This window comes from Myxine glutinosa, chromosome 5 (genome assembly GCF_964187855.1).
Source record: "Myxine glutinosa chromosome 5, kmMyxGlut1.1, whole genome shotgun sequence".
NCBI classification, from domain to species: domain Eukaryota; kingdom Metazoa; phylum Chordata; class Myxini; order Myxiniformes; family Myxinidae; genus Myxine; species Myxine glutinosa.
This window is the reverse complement of record NC_136265.1, coordinates 14,222,435-14,238,260: the sequence shown is the minus strand read 5'-3', so window position 1 is coordinate 14,238,260 and position 15,826 is coordinate 14,222,435. Positions and strand designations below refer to the sequence as shown.

At 42.2% G+C, this 15,826-nt stretch overlaps 1 protein-coding gene across 1 annotated transcript in view; it reads left to right on the top strand.

Annotated features, from left to right (window-relative positions):
* RANGAP1 (Ran GTPase activating protein 1) overlaps positions 1-15,826 on the top strand; it is a 108,849-nt gene that overhangs the window by 13,520 nt on the left and 79,503 nt on the right. Inside the window, exon 3 of the mRNA XM_068117771.2 lies at positions 5,213-5,272. Within this exon, the coding sequence (XP_067973872.1) occupies positions 5,213-5,272 (60 nt within the window). The remainder of the gene's footprint in view (positions 1-5,212; positions 5,273-15,826) is intronic.

Genomic DNA, 15,826 nt, shown 5'->3' with positions numbered 1-15,826 from the left:
ACCTTTTGAGCTGGGAAGCTAATATTTGGACATGACAGTGACCAAGTGATGTGGCTATCAAGGATATTTTTGATTTATTGATTAATCCATTAATCGATTAATTATTTAATTATTCGATTAATTACTAAAAAAAAATAAAAATTCAGTTACAGATTCTGATGAAATGGTGGTGGTTTATGTGTTCTGTGACCGAATTGATTCATAATTAAATTTTTTAATGATTATTATTTATTTCTTTTCATTATTAATCATTTATTTATTTTCTTTCTCATTTGGCCAATATATCAGGCACCTTTTGAGCTGGGAAGCTAATATTTGGACATGACGGTGACCAAGTGATGTGGCTATCAAGGATATTTTTGATTTATTGATTAATCAATTAATCGATTAATTATTTAATTATTCGATTAATTACTAAAAAAATAAAATAATTTAAGTTACAGATTCTGATGAAATGGTGGTGGTTTATGTGTTCTGTGACCGAATTGATTAATAATTTCATTTTTTAATGATTATTATTTATTTATTTTCATTATTAATCATTTATTTATTTTCTTTCTCATTTGGCCAATATCTCAGGCACCTTTTGAGCTGGGAAGCTAATATTTGGACATGACAGTGACCAAGTGATGTGGCTATCAAGGATATTTTTGATTTATTGATTAATCATTTAATCGATTAATTATTTATTGATTAATCAATTAATTTTTATTATTTTTTACTAATGACTTTTAAAATTAAATTTCTAAAAGATATCTTCGGATGAAGCACTAGTGGTTTAGTTATGCTATTGGCCAATTGATTAAGAAAATATTTTATGACTTTTTTATTGATTTTAATTATGCAATTAATCAATCAATTATTGTACACCTCTCACTCCCAATGCAGTCTCTTTGAGCCACATTGCGGTATTGCCGGGCGCCTGAGGCGCCTCGGCAATGCCGCGCTGTAGGATATTTAATTATTTGGCATGGGGGTGGTGTACTTTGAATGTATCTGTACTTGTTTCCAAATTCTTTGAATGTCTTCTGAATTCCCATTTCCTCAAGCATCTTGAATCTCACAGTCTTCTATCTGACCATCAATATGGCTTCCGCAAGGCAAGATCCACCAGTGATATCCTTTCTTACATTACGAATGTATGGGCCTCTTCTCTGAGAGACTTTGGGGAATCCTTTGTTGTAGATCTTGATATCTCAAAAGCCTTTCACAAAGTTTGGCATTGGGGTCTGATATCCAAGCTTCCCTCTTTCAGCTTTCCTCCTCTGCTCTCTCATATCGAGCTTTCTCTCCGACCGCTCTATCTCTGTAATTGTTGATGGTTCAACATCTTCCTCCTTCCCGATCAACAGTGGTGTCCCTCAGGGTTCTATCCCGTCTCCAACACACTTCCTTTTTTTTAAATCAATGACCTTCTTTCTTCTACAAATAACCAAATGCACTCGTATACTGATGACTCAAAATTACATTCCTCCATGTTTTTCCCATCTGCCCCATTTTCCCTCTCGATCTACATCTCATTTGATCACAACCACCTCTTTAAATTCGGATTTGGACAAGATTTCCCAGTGGGGAAAATGGAATCAGGTTAGGTTTAATGCTTCTGTAACTCAATTTCTTGCCATCTCTGTCTGTAAAACTCCTCTCAACTCTCCAATCTCCTTTGTAAGCCCCACAATTACACCATGTGATATAATAAACCTACTAGGTATTACCTTAACATCAAATTTATCCTGGAATCCACACATTTCGCAAATAGCTAAGTCTGCCTCGAAGAAACTAGTCCTGTTCAGATGTCGAAGATTCTTCTCCTCTCAACAGTTCAACTATATAAAGGATTGATTCGTCCTTGTATAGAGCACTGATCTCACATCTGGGGAGGTTCTAGCTCCACATACTTACTGGACAAAATTGAATCCAACGTAATCCAGCCTATCAACTCTCCTAATCTGACATCAAAAGGCGACTCGCTCAAATTATGCCAAAAAGTTACTCTTTCTCTTTTCTACAGATATTATTTCGGTTTCTGCTCCCAAGAACTTGCTGTTTGTGTACCTCCCCCATTAGCGAGACCACGGAATACTCGACGAGCCACTACATCGCATGATTATTGTGTGGCCATTGGCAACTCGAGGGTGGGCCGCTATGATGTTTGTGTTTCTTCCCCATCACTGCCAAACTATGGAACTCTTTATCTTCTCGTGTATTTCCAAACACTTAAGACCTTCCCCTTTTCAAAAAGCAGATTTTTACTTGCTCAAAAACTCTTAGACTATTCTCTCTTTCTTTACTTTTCTATCAATGCAGCTCTTTTATTTAATTCCTGGCCTCGATGAGGACTTTATAGTCCATGACTGGAGCCTTTAACATAAAAAAAGCTGAAGACTATGCCGAAATATAAATTGCCTGCTGGGGTTATCATTTGCATATGATGGTGAATGGACTTTGTCCTTGTCAGGAATTGGCTGAAAGTTGTTTGGGGGACACGACATGGTGCTTTATCAAAGCGCAGAAGCGTGCTCATTCTGGATGCGTTGTTTTTCATGGGAGTTTAGCAGAGAGTGTGAAACTATAACTGAGGAGTACAAATAGCGGGTTGATCATTATTCCCGGTGCTATGACTTCTTAGCTTCAAGTTTTGGATGTAGTGGTGAATAAGCCGTTCAAAGATGTGCCGCACAAACCGTACACTGACTGGTTGCTTGCTGGGAGCAACGCTGCATTCCATCAGGGAAAATGCTCAAGCTGTCTCTCTCTCTGTCTCCGCCCTCCGCTCTCTCTCTCTCTCTCTCTCTCTCTCTCTCTCCGCCCTCCCCTCTCTCCACCATCCCCTCTCTCCACCCTCCCCTCTCTCCACCCTCCCCTCTCTCCACCCTCCCCTCTCTCCACCCTCCCCTCTCTCCACCCTCCCCTCTCTCTGCCCTCCCCTCTCTCTCTGCCCTCCTCTCTCTCTCTCTCTCTCTCTCTCACCCTCCCCTCTCTCTCACCCTCCCTCCTCTCTCTCTCTCTCTCTCTCTCTCTCTCTCTGTCTCTCTGTCTCTCTGTCTCTCTGTGTCTCTGTGTCTCTGTCTCTGTCTCTCTCGTTATTGGAGCCTTGAGTGTGATCTCCCTAGAAACCATTGTAAAAGGGTTTAACAAGCGTTTTATATCTCTAATTTGATGGGCAGCACAAGAGACGACATTTTACGGGAAGAGTAAGAAACAGGCCAAACAGATTCCCATGATGAAAGTGAGCCAGAGGATTTGTGCGAGTGAGGGGAAACATTTCGAGTAATTCCAATTCCAGTACTTTGGTTTTTTTTTTGGATCATCATCTTAAAGTAAAATTTTGTTTATTTGAAAGTGCAGTATTGACAATTCTATTTTTCTGGCCCACCTTTTCCCACAAAGTTGTCTTCAAATATACGTTTTAAACTATGCAACATGGTCGGGTCGTCTTTTATGCGCAGCCACATGAGTGCTTTTGGCACCAACCACAAAGTGAGATAGTCTTGTATTCAGGCCAACACAGTATCCTTGTAATTTGTATTAAAGTACACTGATATTTTCAATATCAGTCCCGTGTGTGATTTAAATGCATGTTCAGCCTCCTCTATGAGCCCTGGATCACTGTAAAAAAAACATTTATCATAACAGAGACGATAGTCTCATCTCGGTGCAGCATTTATGGCACAAGAGCTTCGAAACCAAAGTATTTTCACCGCGTCCATCTGCTGGCTGTGGGAATGGCTTTTCCCTTATGATCATTGCAGTCGTTTATCTTGAGTGTAAATCCACTAATGTAAATTGGATCTTCCTTTCACTCATTTCTCAAATACCATGACTGGTCAAATGCATCTTTATATGTCATGATTTTATTTGAGAGGTTCGTATAAGACTTTGTACGCCGCAAGGTATGCACGTCACGTTACAAATAAATTTTAAAAAGCAACAAACTTCTTTCTTCATTTCCCGATTGCAGTCTTTTCAAATGTAAACTGGAAAGCATCTGAAAATGCAAAGCCTGGCCTCATCCGTTTGTATTCAAACGTCTTCTTCTTTCATAACATAAACATGACGAAAACAATAAAAAAATACTAAATGAAAATTGATAATTTTATGCAGCCTTGACTTTGAGCTTTTGATCTAAAATAAATATTCAGGTTCTAGCTTTTGATTGGTGAACCAATTCAGTGACCAAATATGCTAAAATTTCAGGTCAATTGTGTTGAAATTGGCAATTTTATGAAAGCTTGACCTCTGAATTTTTGATCTAAATAACAAAGGTCGGCTTCAAGTTTTTGATTGGAGAACCAATTCAGTGACCCAATACGCAACTTATTTAAATTTCAGGTCATTTGGATGAAAATTGACGTTTCTATGTGATACTGACCTTTGACCTTTTGATAAGATTATTAATTTGTCTTCATATTATCATAATAAAGCTTTGGTGAAAATTTTATGTCAATAGCTCAACTGGTAACATGGCTCGGACACACACTCACTCACTCACTCAACCACACACACACAAAACCACACACACACACACACACAAAACCACACACACACACACACACAAAACCACACACACACACACACACAAAACCATACACATACACACACACACACACACACACACACACACACACACCTTCCACTGCTCGGGGATGGGCTACCTGGAACAACAATCTTTGGAGTGCATAACTCCGCAGGCTGAACAGTTTATGTTTTGTATCCCACTGATAGGCCGGATGTGGATCTGGACCTGAACCAAAATCCAATCGGCTTGTTCTTGTCACTTAACCAACTCATCCACCGAGTTTCGTCCAGATCGGTCCATGACGTTTGAGATATCATGCTCTATCTATATCGTTTTTCGCTCTCAATGGCAAAGAATCGCTTAAAAATCATCGCGTTCGGAACTTCACCAAAATCAAAATGGTTCATCCATGTCACACACCCAATCTGTCCGCCAAGTTTTGTCGGAATCCGTTAATACATTATTGAGATATCCTGCTCATAGACAGACAGGACAAACAGGGGTGAAAACATGATCTTCGTCCACCGACTTTGGTGTACTCAACGGACTGTAAAGAATCGCAGTGCACCTCTTGTATAATGTTTTTTTATAATGTTTTTATAAAAACAAAATAATGTTTTTTTTGGTCTCAATGATGTCATTCCTTGTGTTAATGTAACAATCCGATTCCCATGTCCCTCTGCTCACCCACAGAGAGCTCAATGGAGCGACATGTTCACTGGGCGCCTCCGCTCGGAGATACCAAAGGCTCTGGTGAGTTTCCACCCGTGCGTTGGTTTGGTTTGAAGCATTTGTCCCAGCTCTCCATCAGCTTGCTCTTAGTTGTGGATTTCGTTTTCTTTATATTATTTGTCGTGAAATTGAAGATTGGAGTTTATTGATTTTTAGCTCGCCTGGAACGAAGTTCATGGGAGCTTATGCGATGGCGCGCCGTACGTCCGTCAGTCCAATTAACACTTGAAATTTCTTCTCTGAAACCGCTTATGGGATTGCGACCAAATTTGGCACAAATGATACTTGTTGTGTTGTGACTAAAGTTTGTTCACGGCATTAAAAAAAAAATCAGGGTCTAATGGGGCTTACCCGGGGGTCAAAGTGGGTCCAGGTTTGACCCACGCCAAAATAGGAATTTGCTTTTTCCTCTGAAACTACACACACAATTTTGATTAAACTTTACTACAACCATCATCACCTGTGATGTACCGAAGTTTGTTCACGGCATTAAAAAAAATCTGCCCCTTTAGAGGTTCACAGGGGGGTCAAAGTGGGTCCAGGTTTGACCCCCCCAATATAGATATTTGCTTTCTTCTCTGAAACTACACAGACACACACACACGATTTCGATAAAACTTGACCACAATCTTCACCACCCGTGATGTACCAAAGTTCGTTCACGGCATGAAAAAAAAAATCTGCCCCTTTCGGGATTTACGGGGGTGTTGCCCCCCAAAATCGGTGTTTGCTTTCTTTTCAGAAACTACACACGCAATTCCGATGAAACTTTACCACAACCTTCATCGCCCGTGATGTACCAATGTTTGTTCAAGGCATTAGAAAAATTGGGGTATACTGAGGTATACTGAGGAGGTATACATGTAAATTTGGGTTCTATTGTATCAAGTGTGCTGAAGCCAGAAGTTCAATTTGACGAAGAAAAAAAGAAAGAAAACAAATCTTCTGCATGGGCAGTGTCTTGATACTCTTATCAAATAGTTATTGCTCACTGGAGAGCTGTTGAAGCATGGTATTTGTAACTCGTCACGGATCGTAGCGTAGATGGTGATGCCCACGCTGTCCCTCTGCTCAGTGTTCGGTGATGAATCTGACAGTTGAAATACGGGTCGGTCAATGTTGGGACAGATTTTTGGACATCCAATGGAAATGCAAGTAAAACGTTGCGTCATTCTTGGTGTTTTGAATTTTTGCAACTTGGTGAAAAATTTCAATACTGAGACATCTCGATGTATTTAAGTAGGGACAACTGGAGCTTAAGATTGTTTGTGTGTCTTTACACGAGGGGTGAAGCTATGTTAACTAGTTAGGGATTAAGGTTAGTTTTTCCCAGTATGTGAATTCCCTTTGTCACTTTCCCTTACGTTTTACAATTGCAAGGCCCACCATACAAAAGCTCCATTAAACCACCACAACCGCCGACAGTACCCGAACATTGCCGATTGGTAATTAAGCCATGCCTTAATGAACACTCGCGCCAAGCAAAGCCCAGAGTGGTACGAGGGACGTAGAGGAGCAGCGCCGGCAAGCCACGCCCCTGAGCTTGCGATTGGTCGGGGTGACGTCAGAGCAGAGAAGGTTCTAGAGAGAGAAACGGACGTTGGTGGAGGAGCTGCTCTTCTGTGTGTGCACCTGAGAGGAATGCTTTTGCCGAGTCAGCAGGACTTTGAGGAGTTTTTCGGACACTGTTGAGGTCGTGGTGGACTGGGCCCGCGTTGTGCTTCCCCGGACGGTGGAGGGACCCGAAAGAGGACCGCCCTCACAAAGTAACACACGTTCGTGGCGCCGAGGAGCGCAACTCTACGGCCATCTTGCATGCTTCCCGCCTGTGGGGCTTCGGCTTCAATGACCACCAAGCACCTAAAAGCCATTTGGGACCAGAGCTGAGTGCTGGCTGTCTAAAAGAAACATTTATTTTAATTATCTTTCCCCTGTGTGTTGTGTTTGTGACTGAGTGGAGACGTCTCACGGTAGAGAATATTAGTTTTACTTCAGCATTAATTTTATTCTTTGATTTACTTTCAATAAATTTGTTGTGTTGCATTTTTCAATTGTTGTGTTCGTTTATTCATTGTGGGTTCCGGATTAAACCCGTGTGCTTCTGTTTAGGTAAGCACTTCACGTCCTTCCAGCCCGCACACGACAAAACGAACAGCAAATTTCGGCTGTTCGCCTTGAAATTAAGGACCGTTCCGGCTATTCGTCCAAGGTTGGTGTTCATCACCTACGGACATGACAATAGATTTGCTCTATGAAGAAGAAGAGCTGTTTTGTACATACTGATGTTGTAGATGAAGGTCTGACAGCATGGTGTTGAGGTAGCACACCTACCTAATAGCTGTGTAATCCTGGTTCTATTCCTACCCGACTGAACTGTCAGATTGCTGCTTCGCAGGAAAGGTGGTGTTGCATCAATGTGTGTGCTGTTTCTCTGAAGGACGTTAAACTGGGTGTCATGTCTGCTAGTCTTAGGCATAGGCCACATCAATCGGTTCCTTCCAACGCAACGCAACTGGATGGAGCTGTCATCAAAAATTGATTGACCTGTGAACGGCTGGGGAAGCGAAATTATATCGCTTCAAGTGTCCCATCGGGCTGATTGAACATGTTCAATCTTGGATGGTCATTTTTGGTATTCCTTCATTGATGCAGATGCCCTCATGACTCGACTGGACGAATGTGTTCCTGCTAAGGCAGTCGGAGAGCAGCACTTCCTCTACGTATGCGGCACAAGGCTGTGGAATAGCAACAGTGGCTGACGGCGTGTCTGTGATGCTGTTGTAAGACCCTCTGCTGGTTAGGGCAGGAATTTGTAACTTGTTCATGGTGCCGGTGATAGCTCGTCTACTCTTGGTAAAGGACACCATGGGAGCTTTAACATACACCAACGGGACACCCAGCTTGACGTCCATTCAAAGGACGGCACACAAATACTGCACACATCTGACGGACGGCACACTCACAGAATGGAACTGACCTATTTGCGGTGAATGGAAACAAAATGGTATACATTGACCACGTGACCAGAATTGTCTGGACGTGTCATGTCGTAATTCTCTCTGTACAAGGACTCTAGGGGAGACTTTCCTCAACCTGATATTAAGGTTTGAATAATTGAGCCTTTTGTAGTGGTGGTTGGGGCTTCGATATGGAATAAAACCACCGTTTAGAGGCCATTTTTCCCCGCAAGGCGGGGGTTGGCCTTTTTCGGGCACCGTGGTTGTTGTTGTTTTTTGGTCCCCTTTTTGAAGCAATGTTTTACGGCCGGATGCCCTTCCTGACGCCAACCCTTTTTGTCGCCTTTTTACGACAAACAGGGAATTACCAGTGAACTGGTACTCAATTAGCCGACCTCGGAAGGATGACAGGCTGAGTCAACCCCCCTGGCGTTAATTCAGCGATCGACCGGGATTCGAACCCAGGATCCTAGGATCCTAAGCTGGCACCCTAGCCGCTAGCCCAACACCAGGCTTCTATATGGAATGGTCTGTATTATCCTCGTTGCAACATCTCCAGCAATATTTTGAACAAATATGTAATTTGTGGTGGTGCTGGTGGTGGTGGGTCCTTTGTTATTTATTCAGTTTAACTCATAAAATACCACCAAGGTGTTGTTTTGAGATTTTTTTTCTCCTCACTCCAGGACTCCTGGAGTGAGGAGTTCTCCTCACTCCCTCCTCCCCTCAAGATTATTAATTTAATTTGTTATACTAGGGCATGCCCGTACTATATATAAGCTAGGACGTGCCCGTACGTGGGTGCCCGTTCCTTGCAAAAAAAAAAAAACTGCAAAAAAAAAAAAAACTGCAAAAAAAAAACAATGGTTTGGTCCATTCGCAACGACCACAGAACCCCCCCCTCTATTTACATGAATGGTTTGGTCCATTCGCAAAGCCAAAGCGAACGACCACAGAACCCCCCCCTCTATTTACATGAATGGTTTGGTCCATTCGCAAAGCCAAAGCGAACGACCACAGAACCCCCCCCCCTCTATTTACATGAATGGTTTGGTCCATTCGCAACGGCAAAGCGAACGGCGAACGGCTAAATCGCCATAGCTCGGTAAGTACTTGTCCGATTAATTTCAAACCTTGAAAAGGCACATCCTCGGGTCCCCAGCAATATACCTGGCAAGTTTCAAGTATATCGGACCGGTAGTTGTCGAGAAACAGCGGTCACAGACACACAGACAGACACACAGAGATTACTGGCATTATAGATAGATTCGCAAAGCCAAAGCGAACGACCACAGAACCCCCCCCCCTCTATTTACATGAATGGTTTGGTCCATTCGCAACGGCAAAGCGAACGGCGAACGGCTAAATCGCCATAGCTCGGTAAGTACTTGTCCGATTAATTTCAAACCTTGAAAAGGCACATCCTCGGGTCCCCAGCAATATACCTGGCAAGTTTCAAGTATATCGGACCGGTAGTTGTCGAGAAACAGCGGTCACAGACACACAGACAGACACACAGAGATTACTGGCATTATAGATAGATGAATTTTCTCAACAAATTTCACATTCACCAGATTGAACTTGTTACTTGAAAAATCTTCGATTGTTCTAAACTTGAAAAATCTTATGCATTATTCTTTCTGTTTGTCTGTGTCTGTGTTTGGATGTTTGTCTGTCAATCGCCTACATCTCACAATTTAAAGCCAATCTTCAAGAAAATTCACTCGATGGTAGAGTTTGGTCATCAGGAAGAAGCCTGTTGAATTTGATGTCAAAGGTCATCTTGAAGTCAAATTTCTAAAATTGTCATTTTTCATCCGATTAACTTTAAAATTAGACAGCAATTGCATCGTGCCTCATTGAGGGAAACCAACTGAATTGGGAAACCAACTATTTTTAAGGTCAAAGGTCAGCTCAAGGTGAAACTTCTACTATCATCAATTTTCATCTGAAAAATCATCAATTTTCATCTGATTGACCCGAACTTTGATTAAGATCATCAATTTTAATCTTAATGACATGGACAATTTTTATCCACCGCAATTTTTTATTTTGGGGAGGGGTGGAGTTTGCAAGTATTGTGCTCTGCATGACGTCTGTCTTGTTCAGAAAATTTTATTACTGGCTCTAATTCTATCGTTAGCGCGTTTAAGTTTATTCCACCTGTACTCCTTTCTTGGTTGGATTAGTCCACAGTGCTTTGGCCATAGCTTGTGCTGTGTCTTGGTAGGATAACTGCAGGTGCTCCAACCTAAAGGTTCTCTGCAGGTGCTCCCAAAAAACAGTTTCCGTTTGATCCGTTTTGCTTAAATTCCGGCATGTGACTGCCAGGAAAAGGAAAAATGATAAGCCTATTCGAGTGGATTAGTTGAGGTGACGTGTGGCAGATCTGGCTGCCCCCGGGTTGGAATGGGAATGTATCGGTTCCTCTTGGTACCAATCGCAGAAAGTCTTGTGTTTTGAAAGCATAGTCGGGAGATGTTTCAAAACCCTCGGTGTGAAGCTGCTTCGTGGATTGCCTTATGCGTGACTGTTAGCTTGCTCTCACGTTGGCTGACAGCCGCGTGGTGTTTCATTGAAAGCCAAACGCCTCTCTGTCTCCACCTGAGGAGGGTTTGTGTTCCAGTTCTGGAATGGCATTCACAATCAATATTTAAAATTGGCAGGCCTTTAATAAGACTGACATTACCTAGGTGCAGGTGCATTTTCTCCTGTCAGGCAATGCTTTAGCTTTAAAATGGCCTTAAAACGACCATTCAGGCAATGCTTTAGCCGAATGCCACAGGCAGTGGGCGTGGGAGGCAGCACAGGATCTTAGACTGGTTCAATTTCCAGCAAATGTGATTGCATGAGGCATTTTTGAGGAAAAGCAAACAAATAGGTTTTTCTTAAAGGGAATTTTGTGCTGAATATGAATATCTTGTTTGTGTTTCCCAAAATTGCCTAATTAGGTCATTAATTAAGGTCAAAGGTCAATAAGTGCAAAATTCACGTTTTCACAAAAATTGTTTTATTTTTAATATTCAATACAGTGGTAAAAAAAGATTTTCCAATATCTATCATATTAAGCCATACATTGCATGTCAAAGATTTGAATTTAATGGAAAATGTGAAAGAAATTTTCACTTCTATGGAGAATATCTCCGTAACGGTTGACCTTTCTACGGAGTGCCATGTCAGTCGATTTCCCTTTGATGTTTCATGTCAAAATGCACCACTGAAAAGAATATATGGCAAAGCATCATTGTCTAGGTTCAGGGGAATGAGACTTTGTTGTTTGTTTTGCGAAATTTGCATAATTAGCCACCAATTAGGGTCAAGGGTTAATTAGTACAAAATGCGAATATTTATGAAATTTTCGTAAGGTCCTATTTGACGTCCCCTAGATGAATTTACAAGAATTTTCTACATATCATTCAAATTAAACGTCATATTATGTGCCGAATATTCAAATTAAATGAAAAATATGATAGGAATTCTTGATTCTATCGCCAATATCTCAATAACGGTTCAATTGCCAATATCTCAATAACAGTTCAATTTTGGTCGCATGGATTTGTCTCTTTTCCAACGTAGGCCACCAAAACTGATTTTGGTTTCCTCTCTATATATGACAACAATATATCTAACAATATATTAGAAAGGAATATGTCACCTTTTTTACATTTCTATATTTTATATTTATATTTCACCCCCTTAAACCAACACTGATGAAGTGTCAAATAACCGTATTGTGTCAATATCCTTGTATTGGTGTTATTTAGTCTTGTTTTTGCATGTTACAGTCTCCGAGTCACTGCATTTGCATGCGTCCGTACACTTCAAATCCCATTTCTTGCACAAACACTTATCACTGGTGCAACCCTTGGTACAGCCACACTACAATGTCCTTGCATGCTTTTGGGATAGGGGGTAAAGATGTGAGCACCGGTGAGAGAAGACCATCAGCCAGCTTCCATCCAGCAGAGTCCATTGGGGAAGGAATTACTGGGTTTGGATTGCACGCTTCTCTCCATATGAAGCTCTGGTAATTTGCAAGCTGTATATGGTGATGTGCAGCATCACTGGATGGTGGCATTGATTCTGGTGCCTGACATTTACTGAACAGCTTTACACGGGCCTGGTCACAGTTCTCGGATGATGTCTTATATATGCGACATATAAATCTCTCAGCATCATTGGACAGACTCAGAGACTTGCCAAGACCCCTTAGTAGATGATGGTGTTCCAAGAATACATCCCATGTTGACTGTTTTGAGTGTCCAGAGAAGTATGATACCGTATCACACCCTGTGATTGCATGGAATGCTGGGATTGTTTCAAATGTGTGGTCATCGAGGGCGAGTTGTTTCCTGACATCATGAACTGGAACATACTTCGGTTTCTTAGAAGTGCCAGCCTTGAGCCATAACTGTGAGCAAACCATCTTGTCAAAATGCGCTAGAAGCAGAACAAGGATATCCGTATCACGGGCTGACACCACAATAGTTGGTGCATCACTTTGAATACAGTGGAGTATAATTCGGGTATCCGCTTCTTCATGATTACCTTCCAACAACTCCATGTTCATGTCAGGATCAGTACTTTGCACATCTGTCTCGCTAACGAACCCTCCACCCACAACAACTGTCTTCTCACTTGGAGCGGATGCAATGAGTGCATTGGACAGAAAAAGAGAAAGGTCTCTCTTGTTGTCAGTGGATGCCAGGAAGTCTGTCCATTTGCTTGGGAGGGGGACATCTCGATTTTCAATCAATCGTCGAATTGGCCTGGACTTTTTTGTCCGTTTTTCCGGACAAAAACGTTTTCCGTTTTTCCTGGAGAAAAAAAGAAGAAGCCAGAATTTAGAAGCCAGAAAAACCATTTCACTAGTGCATTGACATATCAAGACATATACAAGGGGAAAGGTGACCCTCTGGAGTGTGGCTCGTACCGAGCGATAAAGTTATTGGAGCATGGAATGAAGGTATTGGAAAGGGTGTTGGAGAGGAGGATAAGGAAGAAAGTGAAGATCGACGAAATGCAGTTTGGATTCATGCCAGGAAGAGGAACGACAGACGTGCTTTTCATTGCGAGGCAGTTGCAGGAGAAGTACATGGAGAAGAGGAAGAAGTTGTTTCTTGGGTTTGTTGATCTGGAGAAAGCATTCGATAGGGTTCCACGTGAAGTATTGACATGGGCATTGAGGAAGTTAGTAGTGGAGGAATGGTTGATCAGAGTAGTGATGGCAATGTACAAAAGAGCGCGCACAGCTGCAAGGACGAAGGACGGGAACAGTGGTGAGTTTGAGGTGAAGGTGGGAGTGCATCAGGGGTCGGTACTAAGTCCACTACTATTTGTAGCTGTGATGGAGGTGCTGGCTCAGAACGTAAAGGAGGGTTTACCGTGGGAGTTGTTGTATGCAGATGATCTGGTGTTGATTGCGGAAAGTATGGATGGACTGAAGGAAAAGATGAACACATGGAAGGAATGTATGGAGACAAAAGGTCTGAAGGTGAATATCGGAAAGACGAAGGTGATGGCAAGTGGTAAAGCATGTGGTGAGGTGGAAAGAACTGGGAAGTGGCCCTGTGCTGTGTGTAGGAAGGGTGTCGGAGTGAACTCCATTCAGTGTACAATGTGCGCTGAGTGGGTTCATCAAAAATGTCGTGGTCTGAGAGGGTCATTAACCAGTGTGGCAGCTACATTCAAATGTAAGGTGTGCACAGAGGGAGCTGCAGATGGAGGAAATGTTGAGTTGGATCTTGGAGACGGCGTGAAGCTGGAAGGTGTGAAAACATTTTGCTACCTCGGAGACATGCTGAATGGAGAAGGTGGATCAGACTCGGCAACGGTTGCTCGAGTGAGATGTGCATGGAAGAAGTTTCGGGAATTGAGTGGCGTGCTGATGATGAGGGGAGTGTCATTGAAGCTAAAGGGAAAGGTGTATGCTGCATGTGTGAGAAGTGTTATGATTTATGGGAGCGAGACATGGGTAATGAACGTAGAGCAGCAACGAAGGTTGGAAAGGGTGGAAATGCGAATGGTTCGACGGATGTGCGGAGTATCGTTGAGAGAGAGGAAGACAAATGATGAATTGCGAAAGATGATGGGAATAGAGCCTGTGATTGATGCTGTGAAGAGGAACAGGTTGAGATGGTTTGGTCATGTGTTGAGGAAGGATGAAAGTGACTGGTTGAGAAGAGTGATGGAAATGAATGTAGAAGGACGTAGAAGACGGGGAAGATCGAGAAAGACTTGGCTAAAGATGGTGGAAGAAGAAATGCGGGCAAGGGGGTTAACAAGGAGAAAAAAAACAAACAAAAAAAAAACCCCCACCTTTAGAGGCCATTTTACCCCGCAAGCGGGGGTTGGCCTTTTTCGGGAACTGTGGTTGTTGTTGTTTTTCGGTCCCCTTTTTGAAGCAATGTTTTACGGCCGGATGCCCTTCCTGACGCCAACCCTTTTTGCCGCCTTTAACGACAAGCAGGGAATTACCAGTGAACTGGTACTCAATTTGCCGACCTCGGAAGGATGACAGGCTGAGTCAACCCCCTTAACCCAGGCGACTCAACACCAGGGATCAACACCCAACACCAGGGTTAACAAGGAGAGATGCAGAAAATAGGGCAAAATGGAGAATATTGTCATGGGGACCGCAAGGCTAACCCCCGCTCTAGCAGGGAAAATGGCCTTTAAAATGCATGTTGTTGTTGTTGTTGTTGTTGTTGTTGTTGTTGTTGTTGTATTGACATATCAAAAGTGGAAGGGGTTAAGCCCATATGGTAATGCATGAAAAGTCCAACCGTTACGGAGATATTCTCTTCAGAAGCAAACATTTCTTTCACATTTTCCATTAAATTCAAATCATTGACATATATGTATATGGCTTAATATGATAGATATATATGGCTTATATATATGGCTTAATATGATAGATACTCGATAAATTTTTTCGCCACTGGATTGGACATTAAAAATAAAATAATTTCTGTGAAAACTTGAATTTTGCACTTATTGACCTTTGACCTTAATTAATGACCTAATTAGGCAATTTTGGGAAACACAAAAGATATTCATATTCAGCACAAAATTCCCTTTCAGAAAAACCTATTTGTTTGCTTTTCTTCAAAAATGCCTCATGCAGCTTAAATAAGCACATTTTTGAATTTCTTGCCTAGACTATCTCATGCCATGTCACATGATGGAGATATATATATATACATGGAAGGCAAATCAGACTGAGAGGAATGTTAGATCATTCTGTAAGACTGTGTTGATCCTTCGGCAAGCCAGAAAACATAAATGTAAAATCTCACGGCTGAACCCCACAAGGAGTCTACTTTGTCAAAGTCGTGATGGCGCCACCTTAAACTGTCCTCCCCCTCACCTCAAAATACATCACCAGAGATTCTGCTGAAGCTAATGCAGAATGACTCCACTCGGTGCTCAGTATTTGCCTCCAAATCTCAAGCATCCAATCTCACCAGCTCTGTCCCCATTCGATGACGCTGTACCCTCTGTCTACTGGACTCTTGGAAGTGTTTTCATCCGAGAAATTTGAGAAAGCTATGTCCAGCCTTGACAGCAGACAAGATGGCATCCGTGCCCATGTTCAATCTGTCTTTCTCCTTTTTAC